Raw genomic sequence first — 17,516 nt, 5'->3', positions numbered from 1 at the left:
CTACGAGCAAAGATAGTGGAAGTGATGGAATTCCAGTTGAGCTATTTCAAATCCTCAAAGATGATGCTGTGAAAGTGTTGCACTCAATATGCCAGCAAATTAGAAAAACTCAGCAGTGGCCACAGGACTGGAAAAGGTCAGTTTTCATTCCAATTCCAAAGAAAGGCAATGCCAAAGAATGCTCAAACTACCACACAATTGCACACATCTCACATACTAGCAAAGCAATGCTCAAAATTCTCCAAGCCAGGCTTCAAAGTACATGAACTGTGAACTTCTAGATGTTCAAGCTGGATTTAGAAAAGGCAGAGGAACCAGAGATCAAATTGCCAACATCCGCTGGATCATCGAAAAAGCAAGAGAGTTCCAGAAAAACATCTACTTCTGCTTTATTGACTATGCCAAAAAGACTTTGACTGTGTGGATCACAACAAGCTGTGGAAAATTCTTCAACAGATGAGAATGCCAGACCGCCTTAACTGCCTCCTGAGAAATCTGTATGCAGGTCAAGAAGCAACAGTTAGAACTGGACATGAAACAACAGACTGGTTACAAATCGGGAAAGGAGTATGTCAAGGCTGTATATTGTCACCCTGCTCATTTAACTTATATGCAGAGTACATCATGTGAAATGCTAGGGTGGATGAAGCACAAGCTGGAATCAAGATTTCCAGGAGAAATATCAATTACCTCAGATATGCAGATGCCACCACCCTTATGGCAGAAGTCAAAGAAGAACTAAACAGCCTCTTGATGAAAGTGAAAGAGGAGAGTGAAAAAGCTGGCTTAAAGCTCAACATTCAGAAAACTAAGATCATGGCATCCTGTCCCATCACTTCCTGGCAAATAGATGAGGAAACAGTGAGAGACTCTATTTTGGGGGCTCCTAAATCACTATAGATGGTGACTGCAGCCATGAAATTAAAAGACACTTGCTCCTTGGAAGAAAAGCTATGATCAACCTAGACAGCATATGAAAAAGCAGAGACATTACTTTGCCAACAAAGGTCCATCTAGTCAAGCTATGGTTTTTCCAGTAGTCATGTATGGATGTGAGAGCTGGACTATAAAGAAGGCTGAACGCTGAAGAATTGATGCTTTTGAACTGTGTTGTTGGAGAAGACTCTTGAGAGTCCCTTGGACAGAAAGGAGATCCAACCAGTCCATCCTAAAGGAGATCAGTCCTGGGTGTTCATTGGAAGGACTGATGCTGAAGCTGAAACTCCAATACTTTGGCCACCTGATGTGAAAAACTAACTCATTTGAAAAGACCCTGATGCTAGGAAAGATTGAAGGCAAGAGGAGAAGGGGATGACAGAGGATGAGATGGTTGGATGGCATCACCAAATCAATGGACATGAGTTTGAGTAATCTCCAGGAGTTTGTGATGGACGGGGAAGCCCGGCGTGCTGCAGTCCATGGGGTCGCAAAGGGTCAGACATGACTGAGCAACTGAACTGAACTGAACAGACTGTAATCAGACATTGTAAGATGTATTTATTTCTGTCACAATTCTCTTCCATTATAGCTGTGAAGGTATTTTCATGTTGAGTCTAAGTTATCTAAAACTTTTCAAGACAGTTCAAAGCATTATTCAGACTGAGGAATTGGGAGCCTAATTTGCTACATGGTATGCAATCCAAAGATTTCAGTCTGCTGACCTTTAATGAAAGCATAGACAGCTTTCTTTTTGTTAATCAAAATTAAAATATGTAGGCTCTTTTGTATTTATGAATTAGAAAAGCAAAAGATTATTCAGTAAGAAAGGTTACAAAGAGAAATTCCTAGGGTTGAAGATATACACATATTAGATTTTTTTTTTTAAGAGATAAGGTAATATTAACATTTATTTTGGTAACACTTGTAAGTATAAGATTTTTTTTTTAGAGTAAAATGTAAACTTTATTTTTGTTTTTTGGTCCAAATTCCTTTCTTTATTTTTTTTTTCAATATTGTATTTGTTTTGCCATACATTGACAAGTATAAGAATTAAAAGTAAAATGTTTGTCATAATTACATGATCCATAATTAACTGTATTTATATTTTGAAGTACTTCCTTTCAATTGCTTTATTTCCGTGTTTTTAAATATATGGGAAATCAGAAGTAAAACCCTACTCTTTCATTCTGTAAATATTTCTCAATTTATGTAATAATTATTTCATCATGAAAAGCTTCCTTTATGGAACTTTTAGGTTTCTGAATGTTTGGTGGTTTTAAAAACTCCTGTAGTTAACATGATGTTCATAAATCTCATTTTACATTTTAAATTATTTTCTTATGCCATATCCCCAGGAGAGAAATTACTGATCCAGTGGCATAAACATTTAAAGCCTCTTAATACAAATTATAAAACTGCTTTCTAGAAATTTTGTACTGTTTACTTGCCTGATAGCAATGTACACGAATACCTGATGAGAAGTGATAGGAATTTAATACCCAACAGGTGCTGAAATGTGTTCATGGATAGAGACAAAAAGCTATTTTAATATTGCACTTGATGAAGCAGAATGAGAGGATAAAATTACATCCCAGAAAGAAAGAAATTATGTGTGTTTTATATAGTCAATTATGTCCAACAAAAAATGAGAGTAAGACATGTTATCTTTATCGTTACCTTTTATGTCTTTTTGGGTTTTAAAAAAAGTGTGTTTTTTGTATGTTTTGATGGGCATGTTCATCTCTTATTATTGAATTACAGGTACTATTTATTTTATTATTTTTTAAATTTATTTTTTATTGAAGGATAATTGTCTTACAGAATTTTATTGCTTTCTGTCAAACCTCAACATGAATCAGCCATAGGTATGCATATATCCCCTCCCTTTTGAACCTCCCTCCCATCTCCCTCCCCATCCCACCCCTCTAGGTTGATACACAGCCCTTGTTTGAGTTTCTTGAGCCATACAGTAAATTCCTATGGGCTATCTATTTTACATATGGTAATATAAGTTTCTATGTTACTCTTTCCATTCATCTCACCCTCTCCTCCCCTCTCTGCATGTCCATAAGTCTATTCCCTATGTATGTTTCTCCATTGCCGCCCTGTAAGTAAATTCTTCAGTACCATTTTTCTAGATTCCATGTGTGTGTGTTAGAGTATGATATTTATCTTTCTCTTTCTGACTTACTTCACTCTGTATAATAGGTTCTAGGTTCATCCACCTCATTAGAACTGACTCAAAGGTGTTCCTTTTTATGGCTGAATAATATTCCATTGTGTATATGTACCACAACTTTTTTATCCATTCATCTGTTGATGGACATCTAGGTTGCTTCCACATTCTAACTATTGTAAATAGTGCTACAATGAACAATGGGATACATGTGTCTTTTTCAATTTTGGTTTCTTCAGGGTATATGCCTAGGAGTGGGATTGCTGAGTCATATGGTGGTTTTATTCTTAGTTTTTTAAGGAATCTCCATAGTGGCTGTATCAATTTACATTCCTACCAACAGTGCAAGAGCCTTCCCCTTTCTCCACACCCTCTCCAGCATTTATTGTTTGTAGACTTTTTGATGATGGCCATTCTGACCAGTGTGAGGTGATATCTCATTGTAGTTTTGATTTTCATTTCTCTAATAATGAGCAGTGTTGAGCATCTTGTCATGTATTTGTTAGCCATCTGTATGTCTTCTTTGGAGAAATGTCTGTTTAGGTCTTTTTCCCATTTTTTGATTGGGTTGTTTGCTTTTCCGGTATTGAGTTGTATGAGCTGCTTATGTATTTTGGAAAGTAGTCCTTTGTCTGTTGTTTCATTTGTTCTTATTGTCTCCCATTCTGTTGGTTGTCTTTTCACCTTGCTTATAGTTTCCTTTGCTGTGAAAAAGCTTTTAAGTTTAATCAGGTTCCACCTGTTTACTTTTGTTTTATTTCCATTACTCTAGGAGGTGGGTGGAGAAGGCAATGGCACCCCACTCCAGCACTCTTGCCTGGAAAATCCCATGGATGGAGGAGCCTGGTAGGCTACAGTCCATGGGGTCGCTAAGAGTCGGACACAACTGAGTGACTTCACTTTCACTTTTCCCTCTCATGCACTGGAGAAGGAAATGGCAACCCACTCCAGTATTCTTGCCTGGAGAATCCCAGGGATGGCAGAGCCTGGTGGGCTGCGGTCTCTGGGGTCGCACAGAGTCGGACACGACTGAAGCGACTTAGCAGTAGCAGTAGCAGGAGGTGGGTCATAGAGGATCTTGCTTTGATTTATGTCATCAAGTGTTCTGCCTGTGTTTTCCTCTAAGAAATTTTGAGGAAAATTTTGAGTTTATTTTTGAGTTTATCTTTGTGTATGGTGTTAGGAAGTGTTCTAGTATCATTCTTTTACATGTAACTGTCCAGTTTTCCTAGCACCATTTATTGAAGAGGCTGTTTTTGCCCCATTGTATATTCTTGCCTCCTTTGTCAAATATAAGGTATCCATAGGGGTATGGATTTATTTCTGGGCTTTCTAGCTTGTTCCATTGGTCTATATTTCTGTTTTTGTGCCAGTACCATACTGTCTTGATGACTGTCACTTTGTAGTATAATCTGAGGTCAGGAAGGTTGATTCCTCCAGCTACATTCTTCTTTCTCAAGACTGTTTTGGCTATTCGGGGTCTTTTGTGTTTCCATATGAATTGTGAAATTTTTTGTTCTAGTTCTGTGAAAAATGTCATTGGTAATTTGATAGGGATCACACTGAATCTGTGAATTACAGGTACTATTTATATACAAGTCTTTGGCATATGTTTAGTGCAAATATATTCTGTTTATTTTTATATTTTTTAATGTTTCTTTTGATGGGAAGAAGTTTAAACATTCTTACAAATTTCAGTTTTATGAGGTAGGCATATTTCATGTTAGAGCTTTTTGTGTACTTAAGAAATCTTTGCCTACTCCAGGTAAGGCTGGGAAAATATTCTCCTTTGTTTTCTTCTTAAAGATCTACAGTTTTAACTTTTATGTATAAGTATGTGATTCAGCTCAAATTCTTGTATATTCTGTAATGTAGGTTCAAGATTCATTTTTAAAAATACAATTATCCAAAACTTTGGAAGTTTCTTAATAACATGAGAGATGAAATAGAATCTTATTCCTGTCTTTAAAATATATACTTGTCCAGTTTTTTTTCCAGCACTATTTGTGAAATAAACTTTCCTTTTCTATAGAATTGCCTATAGATTCTTTTCTTTTCTGTAGAATTTCAATTCTTTTCTATAGAATTGCCGTGGAGCCTTTGCCTCTTGATTGTATGTGGGTCTTTTTCTAAACTCCGTTTTGTTTCATTGATTTGTTCATCCTATGCCACTTCCATACTGTTTTGATTGCTATAGATTTCTTTTAAGTCTTCAACCTGGCAATATGAATCTTTTCACTCTGTTTTTCTAAAAGTGTTTTAGTGATTATACATCTTTTGATTGTATACAGATTTTAGAATCAGTTACTATCTACAAAAAGCAATGTTTTTATTTTAATTGAGATTGCTTTGAGTCTATAGATAAATTTAGGAAGAATTGGCATATTAACTTTATTGAGTGTTCCAATCTACAAACATGATATATTTCTCCATTTATTTAGGTGTTCTTTAATTTCTCTTAGCAGTCTTTTGTAGTTTCAGGGCAGTTTTCAGGTCTTTGCATACCTTTTGTTAAATTCATTCCTAAGTATTTTATACTATTTAAGTAGTATTATTTTACATTTCACATGTGATTATTATTGCTAATACATAGAAATAACTGATATGTATGTGTACACATGTGTAGATATTTGTCTTGCAACTTTGGTAAATTCACTCATTAGTTCTAGTAGTTTTTGATATATTCTTTGGGTTTTTCTGTATACCTAATTGAGTGTTTTGTGAATAGGGACAAGTTTTATTATTTCCTTGGTGTATTAGTCACTCAGTCATGTCTGACTCTTTGCGACACCATGGACAGGGGTCCACCAGGGTCCTCTGTCCATGGGATTTTCCAGGCAAGAATACTGGAGTGGGTAGCCATTTCCTTCTCCAGGGGATCTTCCTGACCTAGGCATCAAACCCAAGTCTCCCACACTGTGGGCAGGTTCTTTACCATCTGAGCCACCAGGGAAGCCCCATACCTTTTATTTTCTTGCCTTAGGGAATGAGCTGGCAATATGTTGAGTAACAGTGGTAAAAATGAACATGCTTGCCTTATTCCTGATTGTAGGAGGGAGCATTCAATGTTTCATTAGATATGAAAAGCCCTTTACATAATTAAGTAATTATGATTCTATGAACAGTTTTCTGAGAGTTTTTTTTTAAATCACAAATGAGTGATGTATGTTATCAAATGCTCTTTTTTTGGTATATATGGAAATGACCTAATTTTCTCCTTTGTTTTCTTCATATCACAGATTCCACTGATTTTTTAAAAGAATTACTAATCTTGCTTTTCAAGATAAGCCTCACTTGATGTGTTATCATTTTTTAATATGCTGGATTTAGTTTATTAGTATTTTGTTAAGAATTATTATTTTGAAGAAATTTAGAAATGAAAGAACAGTTCATAGTCTGTTATGTGTACCCACATATTCACCATTTCCAGCTTTTGTCACTTCTTTCTATTGATCAAATTTCATCTAGTATCATTTTGCTTGAGTTTGAAAGATTTCCTTTAGCATTTCTTATAGGACAGTTCTCTTGGCAGTAAACAATTTCATATTTAATTTTTATGAAGTGTCTTTATTTTACCCTCATTTTTTTTGAAATCTATTTTTATGAATATAGAATACTGGGTTGACTAGTTTCTTTTCTGGCTTGTTCCAGCACTTTATTTTTTCGATACTTTATTTTTGTCTGTGCTGGGTCTTCATTGCTATGAGGACTTTCTCTAGTTGTGGTGTGCGGGCTTCTCAATGCAGTGGCTTCTCTTGTGGAGCACAGGCTCCAGGCACATGGACTCAGTAGCTGTGGCACATGGGCTCAGTAACTGTGGCACACGGGCTCAGTAACTGTGGCACACGGGCTCAGTTGCTCCGCAGCATGTGGGATCTTCCAAGACCAGGGATCGAACCCGTGTGCCTGCATTGATGGTGGATTCCTATCCACTGTACCACCAAGGAAATCGCTTTGGCACTCTCAATATGTTGTTTCACTTCCTTCTGACCTCCACGCTTTAAGGATGAACGGTCAGTTACCATCTATATCACTGTTCCCTTGTGTGTAATGTATCTTTTTTCTCTGATTTTTAGATTTTTCTTCTGTGTCTAAGTCTCTCTGTGTTTGTTTTGCTATTCAGTCACTGCTGTAAACAAATTACCACAGATAGTGGCTTAAGACCACACACGTTTATTCAGAGAGTTTGGGAGGTCAGAAGTCTGAAGTGGGTGGCTGGGCTGTGTTTCTTCCAGAGACTCTGGGAAGGACCCAGTTCCTTGTCTTTTTCCTCTTGTTGGGGTGGTCGGAATCGCCTGGCTCGTGGCCCTGCCTCACTCTGACCTCTGCTTCTGTGCTCACGTCCTGTCCTCTGGCTCTCGTGCCTCCCTCCTTTGCTTGCCAGGACCCTTGTGAAGGCACTGGGGGCCTCTCCCTCAGATAATCCAAAATAATCTCCTGTCTCAACATCCTTAATTTAATCATACCGGAAAGGACCCTTTTGCCTTGTAAGTTTTCATAGCTTCTGGGCATTAGAATACAGGCATCTTTTTCTTGGTGGTGGTTGTGGTGGGCATCATTCTAACTTGCACATGATTTTCTTTGTATTTATCCTGTTTTAGGTTCATTGATCTTTTTGGAACTGAAGTTTGACTTTTTCCCATAGATTTGGAGTATTTTCCTCTGTGTGTTTTCTGCTCCATCCTTTTCTGCTCCTCCTGGTATTCAATTATGTGTACTAAAGATTGCTTATTGTTGTCTCACAGATCCTGGAAAATAATTTCATCTCTTGTTTTCCAGATTAAATAATTTCTGTTGTTCTGTTTTCATGTTTATAGACCCTTTCTTTTTTTACACTGTCCAGTTTGCTCTTAAATCAATTTAGTGGTCATTTCAAAAATGTTTTCTTCATCATGGATCACATTTTCTTGCTTCTTTGTCTAGTATGATTGATTATATGCTGGAGAGATGATGTGTTATATGGAGTCTGGCTTTTATTTTATTGTGACTTAGCTGATACTGTTTTAGCATCATATTCTACTAAGTCTAATGTAAGGGATGGATGCTACTAGGCTAGTGTTATAAAGAAAAAATCAATTGGATGTGTTAGTTATACAAATTTGTTTGATCCCAGGCTATATTGTTGATTGTTTGACTGTACTGTATTCACCCTGTCATAATACTGCAGGTTTCAGGGGATTGATATGGAAATAGTTTGAACCCATGGAGGTGATGTTTTTCCAACCTGCACCACTGAATCCCAGGCTAGATATTGGCAGAGAAGCTGAAGAGCCCCCTTTGTGGCTTTTTTGTCTCTCATTTACTCACCTTAATAGTTAATCTACCTCAGTTGAACAAAAATAGAGAAAGACATAAGGATACCAGGAGGCTTCCTTAGTGGCTCAGACAGTAAAGAATCTTCCTGCAATGCAAGAGATTGAGGTTTGATCTCTGAGTTACAAAGATCCCCAGTCCATGGGGATGCAAAGAGTTGGACACAACTGAGCGACTAAGAATAATAAATACAAGTAAACCCCATTGAGAAGGAGTACTTAAGTCTCTACATTATAAGAATCTTACCTGTTTCACAAAAACTTTCTTGACGCATCAGTTCAGTTAAGTTGTTCAGTTGTATCCGACTCTTTGCGACCCCATGGACTGCAGCATGCCAGGCCTCCCTGTCCATCACCAACTCCCGGAGCCTACTCAAACTTATGTCCATTGAGTCAGTGATGCCATCCAACCATCTCCTCCTCTGTCATCCCCTCCTCCCACCTTCAATCTTTCCCAGCATCAGGGCCTTTTCAAATGAGTCAGTTCTCTGCATTAGGTGGCCAAAGGGTTGGAGTTTCAGCTTCAGCATCAGTCCTTCCAATGAATATTCAGGACTGATTTCCTTTAGGATGGACTGGTTGGATCTCCTTGCAGTCCAAGGGACTCTCAAGAGTCTTCTCCAACACCACAGTTAGTAAGTATTCAATAATGGCTAGATTAATTTTAATGAGCAGAAGGCAAATTTTTCAAATAAAGCCCTTTCCTTTTCACTGTCTTCTGCTTCATACTGGCCGTGCATTAGTCCTATGGCTAATACCGTCAAAGTAAGGCAAGGGACTCTAGATGGTATGTGGTAGAATTTTGGAACATGAAATTATTTTCTAGCATCATAAAATGCTAGTGTGAAAACAGGCCACAGTAGCCTACCAAAAACTCATCACTTAACATATACAGAAACTGAATCTATGGAGCTATTTTTGCTGTAAATAGTGACTCATATGGACAATAATGAAGTAAATTGCAATACAATTGCTGATTGTATTTAGACCTCTTACAGCATACATTGAAGTAGGATTTTAAAACATACCCATATCCTGAAATCTTAATATTTGATAAAATGGAAAACAATAAAACTTAATGACATTGCTTCATGGCAATAAAACAGCATGTAAAAACCTGTATAGATAAATGTGGAGTGGATGATAATGGTGCCACTGCAAATTACTTATAATTTCTCATTTTGGTGACTAGGGTAGTGTGTCAGACAGGGAAAATAACCCATGTGATGAAGTTCAATTGAGGAAATTTAATCCAGGGGACTAGTTATGGGATGTTAGAAGAAGAACTGAAAGGAAGTACCCTGTATGTAGCAATCCATGGATTGGCAATTGCAGAAATTCTCTGCAGCCTTCAAGTCTGGAGGGATAAAGGGAAGAGACAATATTACCAGCACTCAGGAGGCAGGGCCACTAGGCAGGGGTGGAACCCTGGAGAAGTGGCCATTGATGGGTTCTGCAGCAAGGGTCATCAGGCAGGAGCCGGGACTCCAGAGGAAGGAATCAGGCCATGAGAGCTGGGGTCACTGCTGTAGTTGGCTGCCTGTCTGGGTTGGACCATAGAGTCAGGGGTGGCTTGGGTGAAAGTGCTTGCCTGTGGGAAATGGAAGCACAGAGAAGAATCAGCCACAGCCAGATACTGCTTGAGAAAAAGAGAGCTAAGGAGAAAGACTTACTCTCTCCTCTGTTTCTCCCAGCTAATTTTTATATTTAAATTTGTTTCTTGTTCCTAGTCCTTTAATACCTCTGAGTTGATAATGTGTATGATGTGAGCTAGAATACTAATTTTTCTCTATTATAGGAAGAAGTATTCCCAGCACCATTTGTAAATTATCTATCATTTCTTCAGTAATTTATAATCCCATATTCAAATATTTGCATCCTCATGCATATGGGTTTATTCTGTGTTTTCAGTTCATTTCCTTTGACCTTTATGTCTTGTCTTGTGCAAACACCTCTATTTGAATTATATCTCAATATTTAATAAGGATCGTCTATTTTTCTTTGTTTTCAGAAGGTTCTCAGTCAGTTGTGGATCTTATTCTTTGAAATTAATTATAGAATTGGTTTGACAAGATTCTTCAAAGTAGTATTTCTCATATTCACTTGGAATTACATTGAATTTATTATTTTGGAGGAAATTAATATTATTAGAGTATTAAATTGTCCCATCCATGAGTATGGCATGACTTTCCTTTGTGTATCCAATGGTTTAAAATTTTTCTGCCTAAACGTCTCATGCATTTCTTTATTGTTTTTGTTGATATTATATGACATCCTATTTTTTATTTTTTTTATGTTTTTTATTGTGATTTTGCTTAGTTATGGCCAGAGAAGGGGGACACTATTGGACTTTTTATTTGATAGAGTACCTTTCTTATGAGGTTTAATTCTTGGCCTGTGAATTTTCTTGGAATTTCCATGTATGGGATGATACCTGTGGGACTATTACCAGGTTTGCTTTTTTTTTTCTTCCAGTTTTATTTTCTTGACTTACTCTGTTGTTCAAGAACTTCCACTACTATGCTGATAACTTTCGTTACTGGTGGAGCCTTTTGTCCCTTGAAAGGAATGCTTCCATATTTTCTTCATTCCAAATAATGTTTTCTCTAGGAGTTTTGGTAGATGACTTTTATCAGTTAAATAAGTTATGTCCTATTCCTAGTTTTCAAACAGTTGATTCTAAAAGGTGCTAACTTTTTTTCTGCATCTTTTGGGATGATAATATTTTTTCTCACTTAAACTGTAATGTGGTGAAATTATATTTCCTTTTTTGCTTTACTTTTGTTAAAGTATAATTAATTTACAGTGTTGTATTAGTTTCAGGTGTACAGCAAAGTGATTCAGATATATGTGTGTATATATATTATATCCTTAGATTCTTTTCCATTTTACAAGATAATGAGTATAGTCCCCTGTTAAGTCCTCATTGTTTACCCATTTTGTACATAGTGGTGTATGTGTGTTCATCTCAAACTCCTAATTTATCTCCCCCCAAAACCCCCACATTTTCCTTTCCGCTTTGGTCACCATAAGTTTGGTTTGTATGTCTGTGAGTTTGTTTCTGTTTTGTAAATAAGTTCATCTGTATCATTTAAAAATTTTCCACAAATTAGTGCTATCACATGGTATTTAAAATTATATTGGTATGTGATATTGGTATAAAATTCAGTTAAAATTTTGTTTTCTGTTGCTGCCCTTATCTGGTTTTGTTATCTCAGCCATAGCATCATTTTCTAAAACAAGTTTTATTAGACACTGTCTTTCTTTAAAACTTGGATAAACTTACAAAACATCCAAGTCCACTTAGCACATTTTGGTGTGGGGTTGGAATGAGAGACGTTTTTGATAGCTTTCAATTTTTAAAACCAGTTTAAGCTATCCAATTTCTGTATTTAGTATACCAATTTTTGCAGTTATATTTTTCCAGAAATTTATCTAGAGTTTCCAGTTTAACATATAGATCTTCATAACATGACTTCTAAACTTAGTTCATGTACGCTATGCAGATACACTCACAGCTTACAGTTTGCAGAACAGTAACTGCACGTTTAATTGATTAAAACTGTAGTGTTCATAAATATTCTGGGAGAAGAGTTACAAATTTCCCAATGTAATATATGTCTTGATTTGAGTAGCTGCTCACGATATTCTTATTTAGAAAGACATTCATGATAGTTATATGTGGGCTTCCATTAAAAATGTGTCTATGTTGCTTTCAAGCTATAGAATATTCAGTTGCTCTGTTGATAACATCTAAAGAGGAAGGAAGATACATATTTCTGTTTATCATGCACATTAATATCCCATCTTATTTGGTTAGTATTTGATATCATGTACAATACATAATATATTTATCCTCTTTTGTTTTATTTTTTAATAAAACAAATTTTCCCCTTTTTTGGTTATTTTACATTACAAGATTACTTTATTCATCTTTAAAAAAAAAAAGAACAGATTTTCGTGTTGTTGATTGTCTCCTGTGTTTCTTATCCATGTCACTGACTGCTGCCTTGGGTATTTTTGTTCAGGGACTGGGAGTCAGTGCCCAGCAGCAGTGGAGAGAAGGGAATGTTGGAGGACTTGCCCTTGTTTCTCTTCTCCTCTCCCAGCGCAGAGTTGTCCATCCTGTCATCTGGCAGCAGGTGGAATAAGGACTTGAGTAATAAGAAGGAGGGTGAGATTTGAAAAGAGATGAAGAATAGTATTCTGGGGAGGAGCATATTGTGGAAAGACAGAAGATCTCATGCTATACCTGTGGACTTAAAGTCGTTAGTGACTGTAGGCCAGTAAATGGCAATGGACGTACTTAGCTTTGTTTTCCTCCAAATTCATATACTACCAAAAAGGCAATATTTGACATTTTCACAACAATATAATACATGTTAGGTTGAACATACAACTGAATATCTGTCATTAATATACCAATAGATTTTTTATTGGTGAGTTAAAAAATCCTGGACATTATTATGGTTGTTAGAGCCTGTGCCTTATAGGATGTGAAGCCTACACCCATCTGAACGATGAAAAATGCCTATTTCTAGTAAGCCTTTTAAAAATTACCTTTAGCTTCTTCCAAAAATAAATTACTATGGTTGTGCTAACACTAATAGAGCTGTCTTTATTCTGAGAAGCTAATTACTATAATTCCTCTTGTGCCTGTGCAGCGATCTCGGATTGATTCTGAAATGCCAGTGGAATTGCCACTGACAGCTATTTACCTCTGTTTGTTGCACTTGCTATTGATCTACCATTGAGGCTGAGAATATGGTTTAAACATGCTCAATGGTACTGTGGAAGCCTTCTGATACCAAGGGGTTGGCAAGTATTTAAGTAGTTTCAAGTCCTGTCAAACCCAAGGAGTAACTTCTTACTTACTTGGCTGGTCCTGCATTTTTATTTGTCATTGAAAAATGCAAGTGAAAGTCGCTCAATTGTGTCTGACTCTGTGCAACCCCATGGACTGTAGCCCTCCAGGCACCTCTGTCCATGGAATTCTCCAGGCAAGAATACTAGAGTGGGTATCTGTTCCCTTCTCCAGGGGATCTACCCAACCCAGGGATCGAACTGGGGTCTCCTGCATTGCAGGCAGATTCTTTACCAGCTGAGCTACTAGAGAAGCCCTTTATTTGTCATCAGGCCTAGTCAAGACTGAGGAAAAAGAAAGAAACTGGTATTTCTCCCAGTGAATGAAGGGATACAGCATTGTCAGATAAATATTGGACTGAGAACTACTTGAAGGCAAGGGAAATATATTGGAAAAGTCCTGGAGATGCTAATAGTGCATCAAATCCATAGGTTAACTTAAATGGGTCATTTAAGTACAATCAGAGAAACTTTCAGCTGAGTAACAGGATTGGGTAATAGGCTAGAAAGAATTTTAATAAATTCTCACTTCATTCTCCTCTGCCTCCTTTTCTACTAATTGAATAAAATTGTATGTAAGGATTACAATTGAATGCTTTTTAACATCAAAGGTGTTCAATAATGATAAGTTCTTTTCAGTTTTTGTTCTATTTTCTTTTCCTCCTTTCTGTTCCTTTGTGTTTTTTTAATCTTTGCATTTATGCATAAACGGGTTTCTGCTGTTCAGATTAATATGAGTGCAAAAATAGTTCAAAGCACAAAATAAATACAAATACCTGGGAACCAAATTAGTGGAAGTTGACTTCACAAATCTCAGTTAACAAGTTTTTATTCCTCATTCATAAGATACAGGTGAGAAGTGTGGAAACAAGCTGATAATATGTAGATTTTCCTTTTTGAGTGAATCTTTTAGATTTTGAGCTACAGTTAGTATTAACTCCTTTTAAATGTTTGTTTACTTTGTTATAAATTGATACAAAATGCATTATAATAGAACCTTACTGAACAACTGTTAGTAGTATCTACTATAGTTAAATATACATCTAAACTTACAGCATAGCAATTCTACTCATTGTTTGTATGTATCCACCAAGAGATATACACAAGAAAGTTTGAATCAATAATAGCCCCAAACTTGAAACAGCCTAGTGTTTACCAGCAGAAGAGTAGATAAATACATTTTTCTATTGCTCAGAAATAATGATAAGCAAAAGATGTCAGACATGAGACTACATATTGTATGATTTACCTTATATGAACTTCAAGTTCAAACACATTGAATCTATGGTAATAGAAATCAGTTAGTGGGAGGTGAGAGGAGTATAAATAGATTTGAGATTGAACAGAAGCACTTGGAAACTTTCTGGTTGCTGTAAATTGCCTAAAACTTAATCTGGATGGAGATTCACATATGTGTATAAAAATGTTCATCAAACTGTATAAGACAGTTTGGGCACTCTCTATATATGCTGTAACCAAACATAGTATTTGATTTTAGTGCATCCCTGTAAGGGTGAGTGATACTAAAATTTTTTTTTTTTTTTACTAAGGCAGAGAAGTTATGCTAATTTGATGCAGACTTTTAATGTTGGATTGACTTTTCATTTTGTGGCTACTGTAGTGAACCAAGCACTTATTGTGTTTGATTTTGATCCTCAAAGCTGCTTACTCTTCAGAATGTTTTCAACTGAGGATTATTATTTTGCATTTCATTGATCTTATACAGATTAGAAGTAGTTTGAGGAGGTTTTAGGTAAGAAGGAAAAGCTTGCCTGAAGTTTGAAAATTTTTCTAAGGATGGGTAGCATATTTTAATATAATGCATATTTAATATATAACTATAATAATTATATATTATACATATATAAATATATTTATATATTAGCGATAGTATAGAAGCTGTCTTAAACTATGCATTTTATCTTTTTTTAATATTCTTTCTGTTCTGCACACATTGGTTACTTAATGGAAGTAGATAACGAAAAGAGCTTTTGTATTAAACTCACATGATTAAGGCTGAAAATACATAAAAACAAAAAGTGGCTGTCAATGAGGATTTGCGATCAAGCTTTCAAAAGTTTAGACATTTTAGCTTATTTGTTTTCATGGTTTACCCAAGGTTTCCCATTTTACTCACGACTAACAGCTTTCACAAAGTATTTTTCAAAGACCTTTTGATTATATGCAATGGACTTGGGGTTTCTGGGTTTCCTGAGTAATTCTTTTTTTTAAGATTTTTTTAATGTGGATCATATTTAAAGTCTTTATTGAATTTGTTACAGTGTAGCTTCTGTTTTTATGTTTGGTCTTTTTGGCTGCGAGGCATGTGGAATCTTAACTCCCCGACCAGGGATTGAACCCGCACACCCTACATTGAAAGGCAAAGTCTTAACCACTGGACCACCAGGGAAGTCCCTCCTGGGTAACTCTTAGGCACTAAGCTCTTGCTTCCTTTTGCCTCTTGTCTTTACAGGCTGCCCTGCAAGTCGGGGGCCATGGAGAAAGGCTGCACCAGTGTCGGGAGGTCATGCTGCTAACTTACAAATCCATCCCCATGCAAGTGGATGGGGAGCCCTGTAGGTTGGCCCCGGCTATGATTCGGATCTCACTGAGGAATCAGGCCAACATGGTACAGAAGAGCAAGAGGAGAACGTCCATGCCTTTACTCAATGAGTGAGTCTGCCCTCGCCCACCTTTGTGAACACGGAGACCGCAGAGAGCAGGGCACTGAGCATGTGCATGGTCGGAGGCCTCCCTGTGCTGAGAAAGGAGAAAAGTCCAGGAAACTCAGCTGCCCCTTGGTCTCTCGCACATATTTGTTCTTCTTGCTTACTATACGGTGACCACATGCTTCTTTCAGGAGTAATTGTTGTATGGTATGTTAGATTGATGATGCTTTTTCACCGACCACCCGTTTGCATATATATTGACTGGGACCAGCCGAAAATCACTGAGTGATTCAGGATCATAAAACCTGTCTGGTTAAATGTATTCTCTTTCATTTTAAGAAGGCACTGTTGGCCTCCTCTTCTTGACCCTGGTCACTTGGAGAGTGTTGGTTTCTCCGGGGCAGAAGGTTGGCAGAACTGGGTTTTGGCTCACCTCTCCCCATATTGCATCCCCTTCTGCTTGTTAGTGGACTGTCCCTTTCCCAGTGCTTCCAGTTTGGAGTCCTATGTTCTCTGATGCTTCGACTCATTTTGCCATTGTTGGAGAGCATCCTATTGTCTAATAGATAAGACCTGACCCATGACTCAATGCCGAAAGAAAATGTACCCCTCCTGGACCCTTTCCTTTCTCGGGTGCTTTGATAAACTGATTTGGAAAAGGTGATAATGACTGGCTATTTTGAGTGCACATTCATTTTATAGAGTCCCTTTATCTAATTTTTGATTGAAAATGTCTATTTGGGGTTAGAGAAAGGGATCCAAGAAACAGGCGGATTTGGGGCATCATTTTGAGCCTCTTCTATATTTCATGCCCCTATGCCTGACCTGACTTAAGGTAAGGCCATTTCCGGGTTTGAATTTTGGCCATTCTTGTGTCACAGTGAGGTACCCTCGGAGGTCCTCCTCCTGTTTGTGGCCTGTGATGCATGGTTATGTATTTGTACTGAATGGCTGGCTTTCTCTAGTGCCTGTGAAGCAAGGGCATGCTTTGCCAAGGTATTTATTGAGTCAATGTGGCAGCTACAGAAGTGCCTAGAAAGAACCCATGACACAGGGGTCATTGCTCTCTGCCAAAGCTTCACCCCTGTTCTGAAAAGGCAGATGTTGAAGAGTAGCATTCGACAGGGCTCATAAAGTGTTTCCCTTTGTAGCCTCTGCTTCTAAGCTTGAGGGATCTTCTCTCCTCTGTACCCTCTTATTCGAGAATCACTCTGCACTTGCCCAGCATTTTTCCTAGATCCTTATCCAGAGGGCTGGTGTAGTTGCCTTTTTCATCTTGTTTACATTTTGCAGCTAGTGAAACTCTTGGGTCATTTCGGCTGCTTTTTCTATCCTCTGCCTTTCCCTGCTATTAGGTTGGATATACACTTCATGAGTTTCAGGCAAGGTGTCAGCAGTAGTATACAGTTGGCCATACTCTCTCTTAAAAATGTTCAGAGTTAAGCTGTGAACTATTGGTTTGAGAGAAAATCTTAACTACAAAGTGAAAAGTCCTCTCTGAGATAGTCCAGGTTGCTTTGGATCACCCGTAGATCACTTGTTAGCAGGGATAAAAAT

At 37.2% G+C, this 17,516-nt stretch overlaps 1 protein-coding gene across 3 annotated transcripts in view; it reads left to right on the top strand.

Moving 5' to 3' along the window:
• DGKI (diacylglycerol kinase iota) overlaps positions 1-17,516 on the top strand; it is a 486,267-nt gene that overhangs the window by 306,149 nt on the left and 162,602 nt on the right. For all 3 annotated transcript variants that reach the window (XM_081533024.1, XM_081533025.1, XM_081533023.1), the window contains exon 20: positions 15,764-15,963. In XM_081533024.1, the coding sequence (XP_081389150.1) occupies positions 15,764-15,963 (200 nt within the window). The remainder of the gene's footprint in view (positions 1-15,763; positions 15,964-17,516) is intronic.

The sequence above is a fragment of the Giraffa tippelskirchi genome, chromosome 10, assembly GCF_054371585.1.
Source record: "Giraffa tippelskirchi isolate mGirTip1 chromosome 10, T2T-mGirTip1v1.2.pri, whole genome shotgun sequence".
Taxonomy (NCBI): domain Eukaryota; kingdom Metazoa; phylum Chordata; class Mammalia; order Artiodactyla; family Giraffidae; genus Giraffa; species Giraffa tippelskirchi.
This window is presented reverse-complemented; position numbering and strand designations above follow the sequence as displayed.